Source organism: Canis lupus, chromosome 12, assembly GCF_048164855.1.
Source record: "Canis lupus baileyi chromosome 12, mCanLup2.hap1, whole genome shotgun sequence".
In the NCBI taxonomy this organism is placed as follows: domain Eukaryota; kingdom Metazoa; phylum Chordata; class Mammalia; order Carnivora; family Canidae; genus Canis; species Canis lupus.
In genome coordinates, this window is record NC_132849.1 from 30,647,935 (window position 1) to 30,669,974 (window position 22,040).

The 22,040-nt window shown below is 43.2% G+C and overlaps 1 protein-coding gene across 11 annotated transcripts in view; it reads right to left on the bottom strand.

The window, feature by feature from the left end:
• Positions 1-5,569: 5,569 nt before the first annotated feature.
• The window catches only part of MTA3 (metastasis associated 1 family member 3), a 219,958-nt gene continuing 203,487 nt past the window's right edge, over positions 5,570-22,040 (bottom strand). For 8 of the 11 annotated variants that reach the window (XM_072770363.1, XM_072770368.1, XM_072770361.1 and 5 more), the window contains 3 exons: positions 18,412-18,541; positions 9,952-10,025; positions 5,570-9,161 (listed from right to left, as the gene is read on the bottom strand). In XM_072770363.1, the coding sequence (XP_072626464.1) occupies positions 9,136-9,161; positions 9,952-10,025; positions 18,412-18,541 (230 nt within the window). In that variant the 3' untranslated portion in view covers positions 5,570-9,135. The remainder of the gene's footprint in view (positions 9,162-9,951; positions 10,026-18,411; positions 18,542-22,040) is intronic. The other 3 variants (XM_072770362.1, XR_012004442.1, XM_072770365.1) reach the window with 3 other exon arrangements.

The window sequence follows — 22,040 nt, forward strand, 5'->3', positions numbered from 1 at the left end:
TTGTGTGCTGGCTCAGGCTGAGGGTGGGCCAAAGTTGAGGGGTCTGTAGGAAGGAGGGAATCTTACCCAAAGTTTGGTTTAAAGAGTATTTTGGGGACACCTGGGTGGCTCAGAGGTTGAGCATCTGCCTTTGGCTCAGGGCATGATCCTAGGGTCCAGGATCAAGGCCCGCATTGGGCTCCTTGTGGGGAGTCTGCTTCTCCCTCTACCTGTGTCTTTGCCTCTCTCTCTCTGTCTCTCATGAATAAATAAAATCTAAAAAAAAAAAAAAAAAAAAAAAGGAAAAGAAAAGCATTTTGTTGCCAGTGATCAGTGGGGACAAAACAATTCAGGTAATCCTTTATGAGGCAAAGCTCAATGAACTCCAAAAAAGATAAAATCAAAGAAACCCACACTGAGACATATTAGAAGCAAACTTTCAAAAGACATAGGACAAAGAGAGCATCTTAAAAGCCACAACAAAGAAGTGAATCATCACATACAGGGTGCCCTCAATAAGATAGCATATTTCTCATCAAACACTTTGGAGGGCAGCAGGCAGTGGACCAGTATATCCCAAGTGCTAAAAGAAAACTCTGTCAATCAAGAACTTTGTATACAGTAACTGTCCTTCAAAGGTGAGGGAGGAATTAAGACATTCCCAGTTAAACAAAAACTGAGAGGGAGTTTGTGACCACAAGACCTGCCTGGCAAGACATGATGAAGGGAATTCCACAAGTTGAAATCAAAGGACAGTAACTAAGCTCCATGCTCAGTGTGGAGTCTGCTTGTCCCACTCTCTCTACTCCTCCCCTATTTGTGCTTGCTCTCTCTCTCTCTCCTCTCAAATAAATACACAAAATCTTAAAAAAAAAAAAAAAAAAAACCAAAGGACAGTAACTTGAAACTACATGTAAAGATTTTGATAAAGGTAAATACATGGGTACTTATTTAAGGTAGTATTATTGTAATAATGGTTTGTAACTGTACTTTTGTTTGCTTTCTATGTGATTGCAGAGACCAATACATTGAAAGAAAAACAATTATTAAAAGAATTAAAAGAAAGTATAAAAGAATATTACTATAACTTTGGTTTCTAACTCCAAATCTTTTTTTACATAATTTAGGAGACTAATGCACTTAAAAGAATCATGAGTTTATGTTTTGGAGCACACAATATATAAAAATATAATTTTGTGACATCAACAACCAAAAGGGGTAGGGACAGAGCTATAAAGAAACAAACTTTTTTGTATGTTATTGAAGTTAAGCTGGTATAAATTCAAATTAGAGTTATAACTTTAGCATGCTAACTGCAATCCCCATGGTAACCACAAAGAAAATAGCTATAGAATATACACAAACAGAAATTAAACACTTCACTACCAAAAAATCAACTAAACACAAGACAGTAATATAGGAATAAGAAACATATAAAAGTTATAGTACATGTAGAAAACAAATAGAAGTCTCCCCACTTATCAGTAATTACTTTAAATGTAAGTGGATTAAATTCACCAATCAAAAGACAGACATTGGCAGAATGGATAAAAACATCTGATCCAACTCTATGCTATCTACAAGAGACACACTTGAGATCCAGAGACACAAACGGGTTCACAATGAAAGGAGGGGGGCAGCCCGGGTGGCTCAGCGGTTTAGTGCTGCCTTCAGCCCGGGGCATGATCCTGGAGGCCCCAGGATCGAGTCCCACGTCGGGCTCCCTGCATGGAGCCTGCTTCTCCCTCTGCCTGTGTCTCTGCCCCTCCCTCTCTCCCTCTCTCCCTCTCTCTCTCTCTCTTTCGAATAAATAAATAAAATCTTAAAAAAAAAAATGAAAGGAGGGAAAAAGATATTCCATACTAATAGTGACCAAGAGAGCAGGGGTGACTATACTTAATATCAGATAAAATAAAAAAGGTTTACAAAGAATAATATTATATATTGATAAAAGATTCTGTACCACAAGATGATGTAACAACTGTGATCATTCATGTACTTAATGACAGACCATCACAATATATAAAGCAAAATCTGACAGAATTGAAGAGAGAGATAGTTCTACAACAGCAAAGACTTCGCCACTCCACTCTTGATAATGGATAGAACAACCACACAGAGACAAGTAAGGAAACAGAGGACTTAAACAACACAATAAACCAACTAGATCTAGCCAATGTGTACAGAACACTCCACCCACAGCAACAGAATACACATTCTTTTCAAGTGTACATGGAACATTTTCCGGGATAGATATTTTAGACCATAAATTAAGTCTCAATAGGTCTAAAAAGATAGATATCATACACAGTATCTTCATCCACAACAGGATGAGATTAGAAATCAGTAACAGGGATCCCTGGGTGGCGCAGCGGTTTGGCGCCTGCCTTTGGCCCAGGGCGCGATTCTGGAGACTGGGATCGATTCCCACGTCGGCTCCCGGTGCATGGAGCCTGCTTCTCTCTGCCTGTGTCTCTGCCTCTCTTTCTCTCTCTGTGACTATCATAAATAAATAAAAATTAAAAAAAAAAAAAAAAAAGAAATCAGTAACAAAAGCAAAACTGGAAAATTCATAAAACTGTAAAAATGAAACAATACAGTTTTAAACAACCAATGGATCAAAGAAGAAATCATGAGATAAATAAGAAAATACTTAGAGATGAATGAAAATGAAAACAATTAAAAATAAAGATAGAGCTACCATATAATCCAGCAATTCTACTTCTGGATATTTACCCAAAGGAAATAAAATTACTGTCTCAAAAAAAAAAAAAAATCTGCACCCCCATGTTTGCTGCAGCATCATTTACAATATCCAAGATGGAAACAACCTAAGTGTCCACTGAGAGATGAATGGATAAAGAAAATGTGGAGTGTATGTGCACACATGCATGCACACGTACACAGAGGAATATTATTCAGCCATAAAAAGAAGGAAATCTTGCAATTTGTGAGAACATGGATGGACCTTGAGGCATTATACTAGAAATAATTCAGAGAAAGACAAATACTGTACAATCTTACCTACATGTGGAATCTGAAACAACCACCACCAAACTCATAGATATGGAGAACAGATTAGTTGTTGCCAGAGGTGAGAGGTAGGGAATGAGAGAATAGGTTAAGTTGGTCAAAGGTACAAACTTCCAGTCATAAGAGAAACAAGTCCTGGGGATGTTATTTATAGCTTGGTGACTATACTTCAATACTGTATTGTATATTTGAAAGTTACTAAGAGAGTAAGTCTTAACATTTCCCATAAGAAGGGCCTCTGGGTGGCTCAGTCAGTTAAGCATCTGCCTTTGGCTCAGGTGGTGATCCCGAAACTGAACCCCACATCAAACTCCCTACTCAGCAGGGGAGCCTGTTAATCCCTCTCCCTCTGCCTCTGCTTGCGTGCTGTGCTCTCTCACTTGCTCACTGTCTCAAATAAATAAAAGCTTTTAAGATTTTATTTATATATTCATTTATTCATGAGAGACACACACACACACACAGAGGCAGAGACACAGGCAGAGGGAGAGGAGAAGCAGGCTCCATGTAGGAAGCACGATGTGGGACTCGATCCTGGGACTCTGGGATCACGCCCTGAGCCAAAGGCAGACGCTCAACCGCTGAGCCATCCAGGCATCCCAAATAAAAGCTTTTTTAAAAAGTTCCTATAAAGAAAAAAAACTTGCATGGCTATTAACTAAATTTATTGTGGTAATCACTTTGCAGTGTACATATATCATATGATTATTTTGTACACCTAAAACTAATACAATGTTTTATATCAATTATGTCTCAATTTAAAAAAGAAAAAGTTAAGAAAACTTAGCAAAGAAAACAAAACACCTAGCAGTAAGGAGGAGCCTCTCCTGGAGTCCCTAAATGCACAGTGGGGATTCCAGACTTACATCTCATCTAGCAGTAACAAAGCAGCTCCTCCTTTATCCTGCCTGAGAGTCTCACACAAGGCTTGCTAAAACAGAATATTTAAATAACATCTAGAGTTTCACAGATAATGCTCAAGATGTCCAGGTTTCAATCAAAAGCACTCAACGAAAGTACCAAGAACCATCAGATTCTTGGCTTGAATGAGAAAAGACAATCAACAGATTGTCAACATTGTGATGTCACAGACATTAGAATTGTCTAACAAGGATTTTTTTAAAAGATTTTATTTATTTATTCATGACAGACACACAGAGAGAGGCAGAGACACTGGCAGAGGGAGAAGCAGGCTCCATGAAGGGAGCCTGATGTGGGACTCCATCCCGGGACTCCAGGATCACCACCTGGGCTGAAGGCAGGCGCTAAACCGCTGAGCCACCCAGGGATCCCCTTTAACAAGGATTTTAAAGAAGTCTTCAGAAAAATGCTTCAGTGAGCAATTATGAACACACTTGTGACAAAAAAAAAAAAAAATCTCAGCAAGGCTGCTGTGTTTCATGCATCCTGAGGGGTCCTCCTACTTCCACAAAACCTTTCCTGACCAGGAGTCCTGCCTTACTGAGCCCTCTATCTCAGAATTCCTGCAAGAACAGACATAGCCTTCATTATAAGGCTTCTGGTCTCTGGTAATCTTGTGTGTGTATGTCTTGCTTCTCTAGTGAAAACTCTGGAAGGAAACTCAGTGTCTCTCTCTCTTTTTATTTTATTTATTTTTTGACAGAGTGCACATGAGTGGGGGAGGGATGGAGCAGAGGGAGAGAGAGAATCTCAAGCAGCCTCCACTCCCAGGATGGAGCCGGATGTGGGGCTCAACCCCATGACCCTGAGATCCTGATCAGTGTTGAAATCAAGAACTGGATGCCCAACCAAGTGAGGCACCCAGGTGCACCCCCCTTTTCTCTTTTTAAAAAAATCTCTCACAAATCCCATCAAACAAGGATCACAAACAGGTGTAGTTCACAGACTTGGGCTGAAGGGGTCCCAAGTGGATTTACAATGGCTCTAGCACAGCACTTGAGGCAGAGTCTACATTGCAGTCAAACAGGTTTGAAGCAACAAAATACCCAACTAAGAATAATTTCTACCAAGCAGGTTTCAATGCTCAGGGCAATCCAGAAACAGTGGAGAATGCTAGGCATTCAGATTGGGCTCCCTCCACCTTTAAGAAAACCCAGACATTTCTTTTCTACTTACGGGCCTGAGAAGAAGGTGTTGGGCTTTCATCTATGTGGTATGCAGCTCCTGGGTCCCTTCACCTGCTCTGTAGCCTTTCTCTCACATGAGGGCCCAGCATACAATGCTGGGCACAGCAGGGCCAGAGTTGTTGATGGGGAAAGGTTACTCCTCCTACCTCCAGGCTGAGGGCATACAAGGGTTCATGGCCACCTCCTGGAGTGACCTAGCTTCATGAAACCTCCATGCCCTCAGGATGTGGCTTTATGAGGCAGTAGGAGAAAATGCAGACCCTGGGAAAAGTTCCCTGAGAGTCTCAGTGTGGCTGGGGAAAATCAGCCTAACCAGCCTGGTCTGTGAGTTCTGCAGGGAGACAGGGAACCCAAGACAAGGGGCATCTGATGCTGAGGGCTGGGGCGAGCATGCACCGAGCCTTACAGCTGAGCCACCATCCCAGGAAAGCATAGCATAAAACCAGACATGATCTCCAGAAATTTATTGGAAACACAATACAAATTGATTAGTAGATGGGATCTACTTACAGACATTCCACACTAATATGATGCTCAGAATGAATTATCCTGCGGAAACACTCATGACCACTTATGTATGGTCTGGGCCAGTGTTCTCTGGCAGGGCAAGTCAGAACTTGGGGGCCAAGGGATGAAAGGGAAACTGGGACATGGCTTTCTTGAGGGGAACAGTGAGGTGCGGTGGCTAAATGGGTAAATTCCCCCAAAGGAAAACAGGGACAACTGTTAAGAATAAAGGCTTTACCCCCTCCCTTCCAAATACATTTTCCTCTTTAGGTGAGTGAGTCTACAAAGCCCCCTACCCCGGGGGGAGGCAGCTCCTCCGTCTACCCTCCCCGGAGTCTTAGGATAGCACGGGGTACAAACACTGGGCTGGACATGACATGGGGAAAACCCAGGCCACGCATGTCCCAGCCTGCCTTCCCCACTCTGCTCTGAAAGGTGGGGGCTGAATGCTGCCATGTGCCTGTGCCAGGACCCCAGGTCAGCTGGCCTCCAGCTGGGCTTCCCTAACCAGAGGTACCTGAAGAACCTGTAGGGCAGGAGAAAAGGAGAAGCCAAGCTATTCCTCTCCACACCTGCCCGGGGGGATTGTTTCCAGCAGGGACCCTGCTTCCTCGAGGCCCCAGCTCCCACCAGATAGGCCTTCCATGGTCCCCAGTTCCTCCCAGTGGCCCCAGTCCCCCTGCTCTGGTAACATGGTTTCTCCCCTGTGTCCCACCAGCCCCTGGTGGTGGCAGTTCCCCACCTCTGGGTTGCCGCTTGTTCTCCTGCATGGCCTCTCAGCTCTTCTGGTGTCTGTGTTCAATGAGTCTCTGGATAAAAGCCCCTGTTTTCAATATTTGGAGTGGCCTCTGTTTCCCTGGTTGGATGCTGACTGACAAACCAGGCTGTGGGCAAAGTGGAGCTGTGAGAGGTGGGCTAACACCCAGTCTGTCTTCCTCTGTGCCACCATCTCTAGGGGTGGGCAGGTGGTGATGGCAGAGTGGGAAGATGGCTTGTGAGCTTCCGTGTCCTCATCCAAGGGAGCACAGATCAGGCTCAGCACAGCGCCACCAGGCACATCTGATGTGGGCTGTGCAGACACACCCGCATATCTAGCCTACAAGTTCACTGCACAATGCTGACATACCCTTAACACACACAGCAGAAACACTGTGGCCCTAGAAAGGGCTGGGTGGCTGGGAAACGTTCTCAGCACCAACTGCTCAGAATGGCCAAGGCAAATGTTAGAGCCTCCTTGGTGTCATTTCTTTATTCCCTTGAGTGTTCAATCAGAATGCTGGGGAACTTTCCAGGGATGAAGTGAGAACATAAAGATCTTAGTCAACATCCTCTTTGTAGGAGGATGGGGCTGCAGAACCAGGAGCTCTTACTACAAGGTGAAGGAACAGCTTTCCTCACACATGTGGCTCAAAAGGAGCAGCGCTTTCTCCAAAGCTAAAAGTAAACTACAACCAGGGTGGGGGCACTCCCTGTACTTCCTGCACACTGGCCTTGGCCCTGGTCTCCAACTTTCCTGGGCCTGGGTGAGGAGGGCCTCTCCCAAAAGGCAGAGTGAAGGCTGGCAGCAGAGTCACAGAAGGACTTTTCTCATCTCAACAGTCACATTTTACACACGGGTCAGGAGAGGCGTGTGAAAGGGCCAGGGAGCCATTGCACACCCTGTGTCCATGTGCGACAATAAATCCAGGGCAGGACACAGAGACAGCTTTCCCATGTCTTTCTTTAGAGAGAACATACCACATGGCATGTGATGCAGAGTGCCATTTGCTTCCCCTCCGTGGGTCTTTGCAGAGGGGGCTTCTCTCTGGAGAACCCTGAGGGCAATTCCTACTCACTGGGTACCTCTAACATGGGCCCATACTAGGGGCCCTGAGCCAAGACCCAGAACAGCTCCAAGAGTTAGCAGTGGTGAGAACATCCCCAGGTCACCCTTGCAAAAGCCAAAGATGAGAAGCAACTCCTTAGAAGGGAAGCCACGCGGGCTGCAAAACTGGAGATTGAGCTCTGGGCATCGCCTTCGGCCAGATGTCATCCATCACATTCTCTTTTCTGAGCTGAACCCAGCCTCCGAGGATCTGGGCACCGTCATTTTAGTGATACCTCACTCTGCTTGGGGGCTGGCGGGGCGGGGGGGGGGGGAAGGGGAGTGTCAACTCAATTGTAGTCATTCTATCCTGCAACCACCTGGCTGTTTGGCCATCCAGTGGCAGACCCCAGGGACAGCTGGAAGGCCAGACTCCAGTTTTCTTTCACAGTGCTGTGAGCCTGTGGCCTGTGGCTGCAAATGGAGGACAGGGAAGCAGCCAGATTCTTATATGCTCGGGGAGTTGTGGGGCACTAAGTTATTCCTACCCCTGCAGCTGTGTGCACAGAGCTGCAGAATGGCCAGCCAGTGGTGCCAGCAAAGGCTGGTGCTGAGGGCAGACAGGAAGGACCCAAGCCAGTGAAAACTGGGTCACAGGCACATGTCCCAGGGCCTAGGCGCATGTGTTCACAGCAATGTCTGAGCTGGAATGGAGAGGGGAGCTCGTGGTGTCATATATACACACTCACCTGCAAACACACTTCTCTTGTTTCACCCTCCTAGGCCAAACAGATTCCATCTTCTTAAAATAAACCTGGGTGATTTGTGACTCGTTGAAGGACTGACCTGGCTGCAGTAGTTCGGCGGCTGGCTTGGCTGTCAGGAAATAGGGCAGTACACGGATGGCTTGCGACAGTGATATACACGCTTAGCTTGGTTTAAACATCTGCTTTTGCTGGAGCTGTCTGGGGCCAGCAGAATCAAGTAGAACACCAGCTTCTCTCCAACAATAAAATACAGATGATATGAAGAGTTCAGAGGCTTATGGAAGAATGATTTTCTTATTTTTTTTTCAGAATCTCATAATTCTGTACCTAGGAGGGGTCAAGGGGGTGGGGCGAATATAGGATACAGGGGTAAGAGCAAAACTTTCCCATTAAAAAAATAAATAAATAAAGATGAAACCTATTGAGAAAAAGCCAAGTGACAGTAACGGCGAGGATGAGGGGCAGGTATCATGAAGTGCATAAACACTGGCACTTTTCTTAAGAAAAATCCATTCAGAAAGCTGCCATGTCCCTCCATTAGAGCATCAGAGCACCAACAGGGCTGAGCTGACACATGCAGGGCAGCAGCAGCTCTGAGCTCTCCTCTGCCTGGGGAGCTGCGGTGCCTAGGAGCAGAGTGCTGGACAAGGAGGAGGCTGAGGGGCTCTCTTCACTCCTCAATTTTCAGGCAGGTCCCGCCGTGGGACAGTTAGGTCTCTGAGAGGAAAGCGAGGTGACATTGATTCACACGTGGAGACGCAGCTCTGGGGATGTGCACTCCTACAGTTTCCTCCCCTGCCTCACTGAGTCTCTAGGAGGCACCGCAGGTCTCCCACTGAAATGTGCTGGAAATAGGACTGCCTCCTTCCCAGAAACAACTGTGAACATCAGCGGGACAGTGTAGCGAGTCTTGGCTTATAGGATGAATAGGGGTAGCTCAGTCCGACACGCAGCATGTGAGTTCTGGGGAAGGAGAGAAATGGGGCTCAATGTTAATGCAGTTCTGACCATGGCGGCAAGGTGAATGCAAGGACCGAGCCATCCCTCCCACCAACAATGTCACAAATGTCAAGGAAAGGCAGTCATACATTAATTTAAACAAAAGCTTACAGGGTAGTTTAAGGTTGGACTAAAAGGAAGTCTAACTGAGGCTAAGAAAATACATGAATGACAGTGACGTATCCTCATTAAAAGCTGGGTTTTGGAGGGGCAGGTGTAGTGGTTACTGCCAAGGCAGACAGCATACCAGCAGGTCCCGATATGCTTATCAAACCCATATCATGGGCTGTCTCTGACCAGATACTAAGGAATGGGGAGCATGACTGGCCTGGGGGAGACACAACGTGATCTGAAGTAATCATAATTAATGGTAGTGATGTGGGCACTCAGAGGCTAGGAACACATTTTCCTGTAGGGGGCTACCGAATCTCAAATACCCACAGTGTCATAGTGGCCCTTATTCCCACCTCCCCCATCCCCTCACCCCAAACCTTCAACTCTCCTTCCCCAGAGCTGGTCATCTAGAGACGCTCAAGAGAAACAAGTAAATGAAAAGCAGAAGTGGCCTGCAAACTGTATCATTACTATCTGCTGTTACTAAGTTGTGAAACCTTTTGCATGGTTATTAGGAAAGCAGCTAAGAGGGAAGTGGGGTTTGTTTGCTGAAATGGGACCAGGTGCCCCAGCCCAGGGAGTGCTAGAACATTCTCTCCCATCACACTCTGCAACCAGGAGAGGACACAGGGATGCTCACCTTCACAGCCTCCCGCCATCCTGAGGAAGGTCTGCAGGATGGAACAGAGCTGGGCCTTCACTTCATGAGCCTTTCTAGAATAGGGAGATATATGTACACAGCCTGGTATTTGATAGGGCTCAGCAAATACGTGTTAAATAAAAACCCAGATGATTCCGTTTCGGACTTAAGCCAACCTTTGCTTTATTGAACCTGTTATGGTTTTTATAATTGCATGATTTAACTTTCACTAGAACCTGGTGAGCATCAGAAAGGTTAGGAACTTGCTCAAGGTCACACAAGCGAGTAAGTGGAGGTTTTGAAGCCAGATCTTCCTGATTCAGGTCAAGATCTCTCACTACACCAAGCTGCCACATTCTCCATCCATCCCATTAAAAGCATACTGCCCTCTTCAGCATCTAAGTGAAGGGTTATGTATGTGTCAGGACCTCCAGGATTTCCTAGAAGGTGCTCTCTCTCTCTCTTTTGTTTTTTGCAGGGGTTGGAGGATGATGCTCTGTTTTTGTCCAACCTCTGTGGAATGAAACCATCTGCAAGAAGAGCCACTTGTAAGAGTTTCCCAGGTTTCTGATCTGCCTTGGTAAATTGTGCTTCCTTTTATTTCTGTTAAATTTACCTGCTTCAGTTTCTAAAGCAATGCTCTAGCGTCAGAGTTGACACCGGCTTTCATACTGGCCGTGGTTTTAAGTTAAAACATGTGAAGTCTCTGCACTCCTGGCTGGAGAATCACAGTGCTTACGATCTGCCCTTGTAAGGCTATCACTTCGCTGCCCCCTGCTGGGAGCTTCCTCAGTCCCACTGCATTTCCTTGAAGCAAGGATCAAGCAGGATCCAGGTGTGGAGGCCCCAAAACAGCAGACAGCCTCAGGAGAAGCCCTCAGATCTCCTTCCTAGATTATGTAGCCCAAAACATTTCCCTTTTTTGCTTATAAATAAATTCTCAAAAGCATTAATCTACACTTGCTACTTTTGTCTATACTAACCCTGATTCATAAGCGCTTGTTTTTTTGTGTTTTTTTTGTTTGTTTGTTTTGTTTTGTTTTTACAGAATTTTCCCTCTTGGTTTAACTGTTCAGAGATACTTCAGGTCCATGGACTTGGAGATTCTGCACTCTAGCTTAACCAATGCAATGAAAGCAACCTTCTGGGAGGTTTCCAGTTGCTGGATTCTGAGTTCATTTCTCTCCCTTCTGAAACCCAGAGGAGAAACCATCATCAGAATTTTGTAGGTTGGAAAGCAGATACACAAGTGATAACAGACGATGCACTCAAGAAAGCCAAACCTGAAGTTGGCAGTGTGGTAAGTCAAGAACCCAATTTTCCAGAGGGTCCTCAAATGGTTTAGGAATTAACACCAGAGACCATAAGCAGTGGAGGAAGGAGACTGAAGCATGGAGATTAGTTGAAGGCTGTTTGAGAAACAGCTAGACCCCTAGAAGCCCTCCTAATGCCATGCTCTTAGGCAATTGCCTGCCTCCCATAAGTCTGAATGTGTGTCCTCTGAAGAGGACCCACCAGAGGGACTCAGTCCTAGGAGACATCAGGCAACAAGCACATTTGAGGGCAGGACTGGCTACTCCAAAACTGAGGAATCAAGTGAACATATGTCTACTAGATGGTGAGACCTCCAGCATTATTCCCATTTAGCTCCCAGAAAGCATGCAGCTAAACCTAAACTCTGGGAGAAGAGACTATTCTATGATCTGGTGTTTGTCCCCCCACAAAATTCCTATCTTAAAATCCTCATGCCCAATGTGATAGTATTGGGGGGGTAGTCTTTGGGAGGTACTTAGGTCACGAGGGTGTAAAGAGACCTCACAGAGTTCCCTAGCTCCTTCTACCATGTGAGGACACAGAGAGAAGTCAGCAGTCTGAAACCTGGAAGAGGGCTTTCATCAGAACCCAACCATGCCATACCCTGGTCTTGGACTTCTCAGCCTCTGGAACTGTGGGAGATAAATTTCTGTTGTTTATAAGCAATCCATCTGCAGCATGTGTTATTACAGCCTGAGTTGATGAAAATAGATGGGAAGAATCTTCTCTGGGAAATGTGACCAGCCTATGAGAGCAGACCTCTAAATAGTAGCATATGAGCCAGCCAACAAACAGCCCAACCTGATCACCATACCATGAAGTGTACTATAGGGCACAGATCTTTCAATCTGATTTTAGTATCCTACTCTTAAGCTTTAGTAAACAACCACAGGTCACTAGGGAAAAACCTCCAACAGAAATGTCAGAGACCAAAACAAAGAACAAAGAGAAGAATTAAAATTGAAGGAAATAGACTATTCATGAAGAAAACTTAAAAAACAGAAAACACCATCATTAATATCCTCAGGGGAGTAAGAAAAGATACAGCATCCATGAAACACAAACAGTATGCTACTTAAAAAAAAATTGAGGTGCACCTGGCTGGCTCAGTTGGAGGAGCATATGACTCTTGATCATGGGGTCATGAGTTCAAGCCCCATTTTGGGTATAGAGATTACATAAATAAATAAAAACAAACTTAAATAATTAAAAAAATTTTTAATTGCGAGAACCAAAGGGAGTTGGCAGAGAGCCTAATATCTAGAGTGGTGGGCTAATTTATACTGGGCTAATCTTCCAGCCAATAGCAGTAATAAATTCTGGAAAAAAAATTTTTTTTAAATGCCTGAAGGTTCTGGAGAGCAACTAAAAATCAGGCAAAAAATGGAGGAAATATGACCCTTGGGGAAAAAGTGAGATTAGGTGAGATCCACTTTTTCCTATGGGCACTTCCACACAGTACAAAAGGAATATGGCTCAAGCAGAAAACTGCAGTATAATTGTGTTGAGGAATCAGGGAGGATCCAGAGTTTGAGGCTGCCAATACAGCTGGAAATACAGGAGGAGATCCTAGAAAGGAAGAGGACAGGGAAAGGGAAGCCATCAAGTCTATATACACACTCCACTCAAATCACTGGCTGACTCTGGAACTATGTATTCATGAGGTGGGACTCCTCATGAAAGTGGGAAAGATCAGCTGGAAGGCTAAAAAAGGCTGAGCAGCAACTTCAGCAGCTATCTACTGCTGGAAAGACAAATGTTGGAGTTCAAGTTCTGTCAAGTTGAAGGCACCAGGCAAACAACTTGGTCTTTCCATTGAAATCTCAATGGATTAAGAGCTAAACTGAAATAGATCAGACCTATTGAAGCTTTAAACCAAGCCTCCACACAATCAAGGTGACCCGCCAATTTAATTGCTTGCTAGAACAAAATGCAACACTCTGCAGAGGGAGATAACAGAACCCAGGGTCTCTACAATTGATCATCCACACTGATTAGTATCCAATAAAAATGAACAGACTGAGGGCCACACTGGATCTCAGCTCAGATTTTGATCTCAGGGTTGTGAGTTTAAGCACTGCATTAGAATCCACACTGGGCATAGAGTGTACTTTGAAAAAACAAAAAACAAAAAAACAGACTGAGCAACTCCTCCAAAGAAAAAAGTTGGTAGAAAATGACTAGTGAATGATTCAGATGTTAGAATTAGCAGATTTGCATATAAAATATTCACTATAAGTTTATTAAAGAATCTATAAAAAAGATGAATATAATGGGTAACAAGATGGTATATTTTAGGAGAAATAGAAAATAACTAAATGGAAATTCTAAAACTGAAAAATACAAAATCTGAAATGAACAATTTGTTAGATGGGATTAACAGCAAATTCAATACTGCAGAAGAGGGACCTTAGCTGGCTCAGTCAGTAAAGCATGCAACTTTTGATCTTGGGGTCATGAGTTCCAGCTTCATTTTGGGAATAGAGTTTACTTACTTAAAAAAAAAAAAAAACAAAAAAAAAAAACTGAAGAAGAAAGAATCAATGAACTTGAAGATCTCTAAAAATTATTCAAAATGACAAATAAAGCACACATACTATATGACTCCATTTATATAAAATTCTAGAAAATGTAAACTAATCTCTGGTGACACAAAGCAGATCAATGGTCACCTGAGATGATGTAGGGGAAATGGGATAGGTAGGAGGTTAGATTATAAAAGTGTACAAGAAAATTTCTGAGGGGATGGATAAATTTATTAAGTGGATATAACCACCCAAGTGATTATGGTGGTTTTATGGTACATACATAATGTTATACTTATCAAGTTGCATATTTTATTTTTTATTTATTTTTTTATTTTTTTAAATTTTTATTTATTTATGATAGTCACAGAGAGAGAGAGAGAGAGAGAGAGAGAGAGAGAGAGAGGCAGAGGGAGAAGCAGGCTCCATGCACCGGGAGCCTGACGTGGGATTCGATCCCGGGTCTCCAGGATCGCGCCCTGGGCCAAAGGCAGGCGCTAAACCGCTGCGCCACCCAGGGATCCCTGTAATTATTCAAGTTGCATATTTTAAATATATGCAAGTGAGGGGTGCCTGGGTGGCTCAGTCGGTTAACTGTTTAACTTATGACTTTGGCTCAGGTCATGATTTCATGGATCATGAGATCGAGCCCCATCTCAGGCCTCTGCACTCAGCAGGGAGTCTGCTTTGGATTCTCTGACTTTCCTTCTCTCTGCCCCTCCCCTCACTCATGCATGCATGTGCACTCTCTCTCTCCTCCTTAAATAAAATCTTTTTTAAAATACTAAATATATATAGTTGAATATCAATTCTGTTTCAATAAAGCTACTTAAGAAATGATAATAGAAAATAGCTTTATATGTTTTTTTTTAAGATTTTTTTTTTTTTTTTTTTTTGAGAGAGAGAGAGAGAGAGAGAGACAGAGCACAAGCAGGGTGGAGAGGCAGAAGGAGAGGGAGAAGCAGACTCCCTGCTCAGCAGGGAGCTGGATACAAGGCTCTTTCCAGGACCCTGGGATCATGATGTGAGCTGAAGGCAGATAAGCTTAACCAACTGAGCCACACAGGTGCCCCTGTTTGGGTTTTAAAAATCTGCTAGAATAACATGTGTTGGCTTTAGAGATACTATAAGAATCATTCTGAGTTTAATAAAACTAGAAAAAAATCATTGAAAAATAACCCTAAAAAGAACAGAAGAAAAAGAAAACTGGTGTGATCATGTTAATATCAGACAAAATAGACTTCAAGACAAGGAGTATTAACAGAGCTAAAAAGAATCATTTCACAGTGATAAAAAAAGGTAAAAAAGACATAAAATTCTAATTATATATATTACCAATAAAAGAACTTCAAAATACTGAGGCAAAAATTGACAAAATAAAGGGAGAAATAGACAAATCTGGCTGGAATATAAAGTTGAGAAAGTCTCCCAGAAAACAGAGCAAAAGACACAGAGGAAGAAAACTGGAGAGAAAAAAGAAGATTGGAGGACCAGTGCAGGAGGCCCAATGTCCAATATTTTGACCCTTTCTTCTGCTGACTAGTTCTAGATGCCTTAAATGCGGTCAGCCCTGCTTCCCCAAAGACTCACGCTTGATCTTCCTCACTGGCAACCCTGGGAAGGGGCTCCTGTAGGCGAAGCTGCAATCAGACTGTCATGGAAACAGTCTTCTCAGATTATCTTCTTCTAGGCACCTCCATTTAACAAAGTTGCCTTCAAGCTCACTCCTCAGTTTTACATTAATTACTTTTTGCCTTCATTTATATGTACATAATTGTTGATAAAAATAAATATTTGGTTGAGGGAAGAAAATGCATAGATTATAACTCAGATGTTTTCTGAGCTTAAAGAGTACTCAGTCATCTGGAAGGAAAAACAGGAAACAGGAAAAGAGAATAATAATGAGCATCGTTGGGAAGCTTAAAATAAACCCAGTGGGGGGGTCCCCAAATCAACTAAACTGTGACAAACAAATCTTTCTATTTCCATTGCCCTGAGGGACCTGCAGATTCAGAACACTTCTCCTCACTTCCATCCTGGGACCCAAAGACACTGCTCAGGAGGATACCTAAATCAGTTGGTTTTTGGAGTTGGTCTTTACCTCCCTGGGGCATTAAGATCTAATACTGATGTCCCAATGGCTCTCTCAGACATATGTACCTGATCTTTAGATGGATGGGTCACACTTCTATGGAAGAGTTGTTTCTCAGGGACTTAATCCCCTTTTTCTGCTGTCTTCCTCACTCTCCTTTCCCAAGCATCTACTCTTCTCCACAAAAAGCCCAGGACCTAGCTCTCAAGTTAGAGGTTCACTTTCTTTCTGAGATTTTCCCTCCACATGACACTGAGAATGGAAATACATTGGGAGAAGTTGGCTAAAAATGTTTCCTATAATGTCCCTTGCAGGTATAATCAAAGACACTTTATTAAGGAGACCAGAGCTGGTCCTGAGAGTTGAGGATCCCTGAGCAACTACCATAGACTTCTGTCACTCTTCTAAGATCTCCATAATACTCAGAGGATGTCAACTCTAGACCTCTTAGAGGCTCACACACTAGTATATTCCTCAGGAACACTAGTACTTTCCTCAGGAAAGTATTCTCTGGGAGCAACTGATATTAGTAAACCCAGGAATGGTCCCAGGGGCGGCTGATCTGGCATCCTTCTAGAATACTCCAAAACACTAAGTTGTTAATTACTCATGCCCAATGCAGTTGAGTCTGTCTTTCTCTACAACATCACCCCTATGGCTTCACAGTATGAGAGAACATCCACTGCCCTCACATAATGCTTCAATACTCCCAAAACTCTCTAGATATACTAGATATTCTGTCATAATTACTTCACATTCAATAAACCCTGGGGTTATAATGATCCATTAGAAAATACTGGAGAAAAAAATTCAAAGGCACTTTTATCTATTTTTAAATTTTTTTCCCACTTTCATCTATCAAACGAGGTTGTAACATTACAACGTCAGACAAGGAGATCAGAGGCAAGTCCAGGGGCACCTGATGTTCTTCCACAAACAATATTTTGGAAGATTAAAAAAAAAAACAACAAAAACTGTAGTCTTTTGAAAGGATATAAATATGTTGACAGAAGGCGTCCTGTGCCCAAGCATGCCTAGGAATGCCATCAGCTGTTGCTGGCAGTCTATTTTTATTGGGATTTGTGAAGACAGCAGATGCATTCCCAGAGCTCTCTCACTGGTACAATGGACCTCATCACCACCCATTTCCCAGAGTTGGGATGCAAACAGTTGGAGCTGATTCAGAAACAAGTCATCCAAAGGACAGTCTTCACACCCCAGATCATAATATTGTACTTAGAGCCATCCACACTGGATACCCTCTTTATAGGGGACTCAGAAAAATGATATTACTCAATGCGGAAAACAAATAAGGAAAAAAATTAGATCTACAGTGTTATTCACATACCCCTGGGGAAATAAGCCAGAAGAGAGCAGATTAAAAAGCAGTTTATTGTACAATTCATCAATTTCCTTGGCTCAGATGCCCTGACTCTGTCCCACTGAAAACTCACCTCTCTTCTGAGCCTGTTGCTTTGGTTTTCCTGACACACTGAATCTTGCTTCAGTAGTACCCTGGGACAAAAGCCTTTATCATCTCAGATGAAAAGAGCACAACTCTAATTGATGTCCCCTCGTTGTATCACTACAAAACAGAAGTTGTTCTCCAGGGACCCCATTTGATAAAGACAGAGACACAGCAGGTGATCACCCTGTCCCTTTGCACCCAAGCAGAAGAACTGACAATCTGCTGACTGGAGCAGAGAGGACCAGGGCCTCTTCATAAGGGTTCAGGAGAGGATGAGAGATGTCTGAACAGCCCATCAGCCCCTCTACTCTCCAGACTTTTTCTGACTCAGCCTTCACTCTGAAAAATGTGAAGGAGGATTATACTCCATTCCCTCTGCTGTAGAGTCTCTAATTGCAGAAGCCTACAGGGAGCTAAATGAGCCCTCTTTATCAAATGAATTTCCTGTCTTCAATACTCCTTCAAAACTTAATCAAAGGCAATTTCTCTTTATAGATACTGGGCCCTTCTACTGTGCAAATATGCTTTGGAACATACCCATTTACTTTCAAGCAAACCTATGAGTCATTTTTTGAAAATCATATTTTTAGGTAAGAAATAAATGTAGTTATAAGAAAAGTGTTGACATTTTGTTTACATATAATCCACATATGACTACAAAAACTTTGGTTGATAACAATTTTCAAAACAAAACGTTAGTGATAGCTCTACTTTATAGAAGGTGTGGGAAGATAGAGACACCTGGGTGGCTCTGTTGGTTGGGTGTCTGCCTTCTGCTCAGGTCATGGTCCCAGAGTCCTGGGATCAAGCCCCACATTGGGCTTTTTGCTCAGTGGGGAATCTGCTTCTTCCTCTGCTCTTTCCCTACCACTTGTGTTCTCTCTCTCTCTCAAATAAATAAATAAATAAACAAACTTTTTAAAAAAGTGTGTGTGTGGGGATAGTATCTTAGCACTTAATGAATAGCTACTATGAGTCAGAGTCAATGCTGGGTATACTATAGAATTTAATTTAAACACATTTCAGGGGATCCCTGGGTGGCGCAGCGGTTTTGCACCTGCCTTTGGCCCAGGGCGGATCCTGGAGTCCCGGGATCGAGTCCCGCGTCGGGCTCCCGGCATGGAGCCTGCTTCTCCCTCTGCCTGTGTCTCTGCCTCTCTCTCTCTCTGTCTATCATAAATAAAAATAAATCTTTAAAAAAATAAAATAAACACATTTCACCATTAGGTGATTCTGTGAATTTTCTTTTCTCTTATTTCTTTTTTCTCCCCTCTCTTGGACATTAATATAGTTCTTATGTTCTACATTCCAGAAAAAGTAGGGATAGGGGGTATAATATAGGCAGAAGAGTTTCACAGAGGCAATGGTGGCTTACAACTCACAGGCTAAGCACAGAAAAATACCTACTATGTTCCTTTCTATAATTCCAAACACATACCCATCTCCCATACATAGAAAACATAAACATTTCCCAGATACTTGCTGCACTCAGCATATGAATCACATAAATCTGGGACCTTATTTACCTGTTGGAAACAACCCTGGACTGGAGCATTTTAAATCTCATCTCTGCTGTTTGTTAGCAGTGTGGCTTTAGGCAAATCCCTTAACCTCTTTGAGCTGGGTTTTTTCATTATTAAAATGCAGGTTTATATCACCTGCCTCATAGAGAGTTTCGGAGATCAAGTTGTATAAAGCAGGTGAAATATTTTTAACCATTATCACAACTCCATTAAGGCAAATGAAATTTGTACTTTACAGAGGAGAAAACAGGTTTAAAGAAACTAAGTGATTCACCCACGGCCACACAGGAAGTAATCAGAGAAGTCAGCAGTTAATCCCACCTGATTCCAAACACTCAGAGGTACTTTCCCCCCTCCATGGCAAAGATAAATTCCATTTCCCCTACTGCCCTCTCTTTTGGGCAGCCAGACATGGAAAGGCTTTCCTGTAAATACTCTTTATCTCCACTTATCTCATGGCTTCTTTATTCACAGCCACATGGAAGTAACCAGGTCGGCCAAATGTGGTAGGTACTTGGTTTGCTGGCAATAAAAATGTCATCAAAGCATCTGTGAGTCAGAAGAGGAGACAGGATTTGGAAAGCACATGACAGCATGTGGCATACCACTGGACTAAAAGCCTGATGGGAAAGACCGAAGTGTATGGGGCTGGTAAGAGACCAGGTAGGTCTATGTTTTGAAATTTCATTCTTCCTGTCATTACTAACCCCAAATAATGAGGCCTCTTTGTATATGCAGATTGTATTTTCACCCTTGGAGTTTAAGTTCCAGTAGGGTTGTCACAGAGGGGTATGTGTGGCCTGGTGATGTGGGTGATGCTTAATAGAGGACCCAGAGGGCTGACTCCCAACCCCCAGGGCCATTAAGGGGCCAGGGCTAGACGAGAGACAGTGACTTTCAGGAAGATGATATGAAGCTGTCCATCATTTTTTTTTTTAAATATCAGGTAAAATCCTTTCTACCAGCAGGACTCCAGAGCCTCTTTTCCCATCATCATGAACCTCCAACTGAACGTGGAGGCTGAGTGAAGGGGGCAAGCCACCGAGAAGGGGAGGAGAAGCCCTAAAAAGCTGAGAGGCCTGGGTATTTCCGTACAATCAGGTTTTGTTTCCAGTTTTCTTAGTTCTGTCCATAAACATTCTGTATGGTGTGCTTGTCTATCTGACATGATGATAATTAAGTAGCAACGCTAATTGATTTTATGATTGGATCACACAGGGCGAGGCTTTTCCATGAATTTGTATTCATCAATTCCAGTAAATGATGGTATTGACTATCCCATGAAAACTCACTATTAGCCTAATATTTTTTTCTAGTACTTTGAGTTCACCTTGGAAACTCAGGTTTAGTCTGTATCCTATATCCCAAGAAAATAAGAAACAGACCCTTTGTCCCAAGGAAAAGCTTCACTGGGAATACAAAAGTGGGGACATGTTCTGCAATGTGTGTGTCCATTGCACTTGTCTCTCATTCCCCACATCCATCCAAGCAGCAAGATGTTGCTGGGACTGGGATCCTGCAAACATACCTCTCCTCTGCCATCCGGGTCCCTGATGCACCAGCAGGGGGTGCTAGAGGGAGCAAGCAAAGCAGGAGGCCGGAGAAGGCACTTGTCACCACCTGTGTCCTGGTCCAGTCAGCCTCATGGCACCTGAGGTTTGTTCAGTTCCCGCTTTCCCTCATGCTCCCAGAACCAGCCTCGTCACACCTGAGAGAAGCCAGTACCAGCAGAACAGTGCCTTCCCTCAGGGGCCTCAGTTCTCACTCTGTGGACCTCCTTGAGCCTCCAGCAAAAGGAAGAACCCCATCTTCTTTCTTTTGCTCTCCCAACCTTAGGGATGGCAGCTGCTTCCTGTGCCCCCCATTGTGTTCCTGCTCACCTATTCTGTCCTCCAATACCTGTCATATTGACTTCTTACATTAAATTTGCTAAAATAACTTAGGCACTTTCTCCTTTACTGACTCATACAGCGTATTTGAGAGACAACTTTTATAACCGTGGTTAAGGGAGCAAACTCTATAATCAGCCACACCCTGAATGGGAATCCCAGTCCATTTATACTTGATAACTTTGGAAAATTTAATTTTCCTCTCTAGGTCTTATTTTTTCTCAATCATTCATTTATTCAATTAACATTTATTAAACACCTACTAAGTTCCAGGGAGTAGAAATACAATATGCTAGGCAGTAGGAATACAATGTTATGCAAAGCAGTTAAATTCCTTGACCTTCTAAAACCTTCTGTCCTGTGAATCAAATGAGATAACACAGGCAAGGTACATGTTATCCATACCAAGCTGCAAGAGCAAACCAAAGACAAAAGGGTTTGAAAAAAAAAAAAAAAAAAAAGGTGTTTCAACAGCTAAGTCTCATCAGAAGATGAGATGGGTGTCTTTTCCTCAACAAGGTTGAAGGTCTCTCTTAACGTAACCCTAGGGATTCACTGTATGCCCTGTCCATTTCACCTGTTCACAGCAGAGAAGCAATCACCTTGCTGTAACAATCTCCAGAGGAAAATGGGACAAATAGCCCCAGAGAGGGAACACTATAAGGTGGAATTTTTTATAAATTCTAAGGAAACCGGTACCTATGATAAAAGGAAAGAGCAATGCGAGAGCTAGGATTGGGGCCCAGAGTGACTGGGACCATAGGATACAAGTGGAAAAAGATAGCAGAGAGCTGCTTTTCCACCTGTAGTCACCATAAGAGTCTTCTTACCATGAAGTGTATATTGTACTTATATGTGTATATGTATGAACCAGAACTTAATTTCTGCTTCCTGCAGAAGGACTAAACACACCTATAGAGGCCATGGAGGTGATAACATGGAAAAGGAAGATTCCTGAATTCCACTTAAGTCTGAATCTAAAAGCCTCAGGCCGTAGGCAAGGAAAGAAAGAAATCCAATTTCCACATTTTGACACAATTCGTCCTTAGTCTTCTGCTGTCTAGATAGTGGGTGTATTGTGGCAAGGATGGCCAATGTCCTTGTTAGCAAATAATTATTTCTGCAAAACTACTGTGTAGCTAAATTCCTGAAAGCTGTATCTATAACATACCGATATCCTATAAATGCAAACTAATCTCCTCAGTCTCAATTTTTTATTCATTTTGATATCACTACGACCATGAAAAGTCATACTAAAGGAAACCAACCATGGGAAAC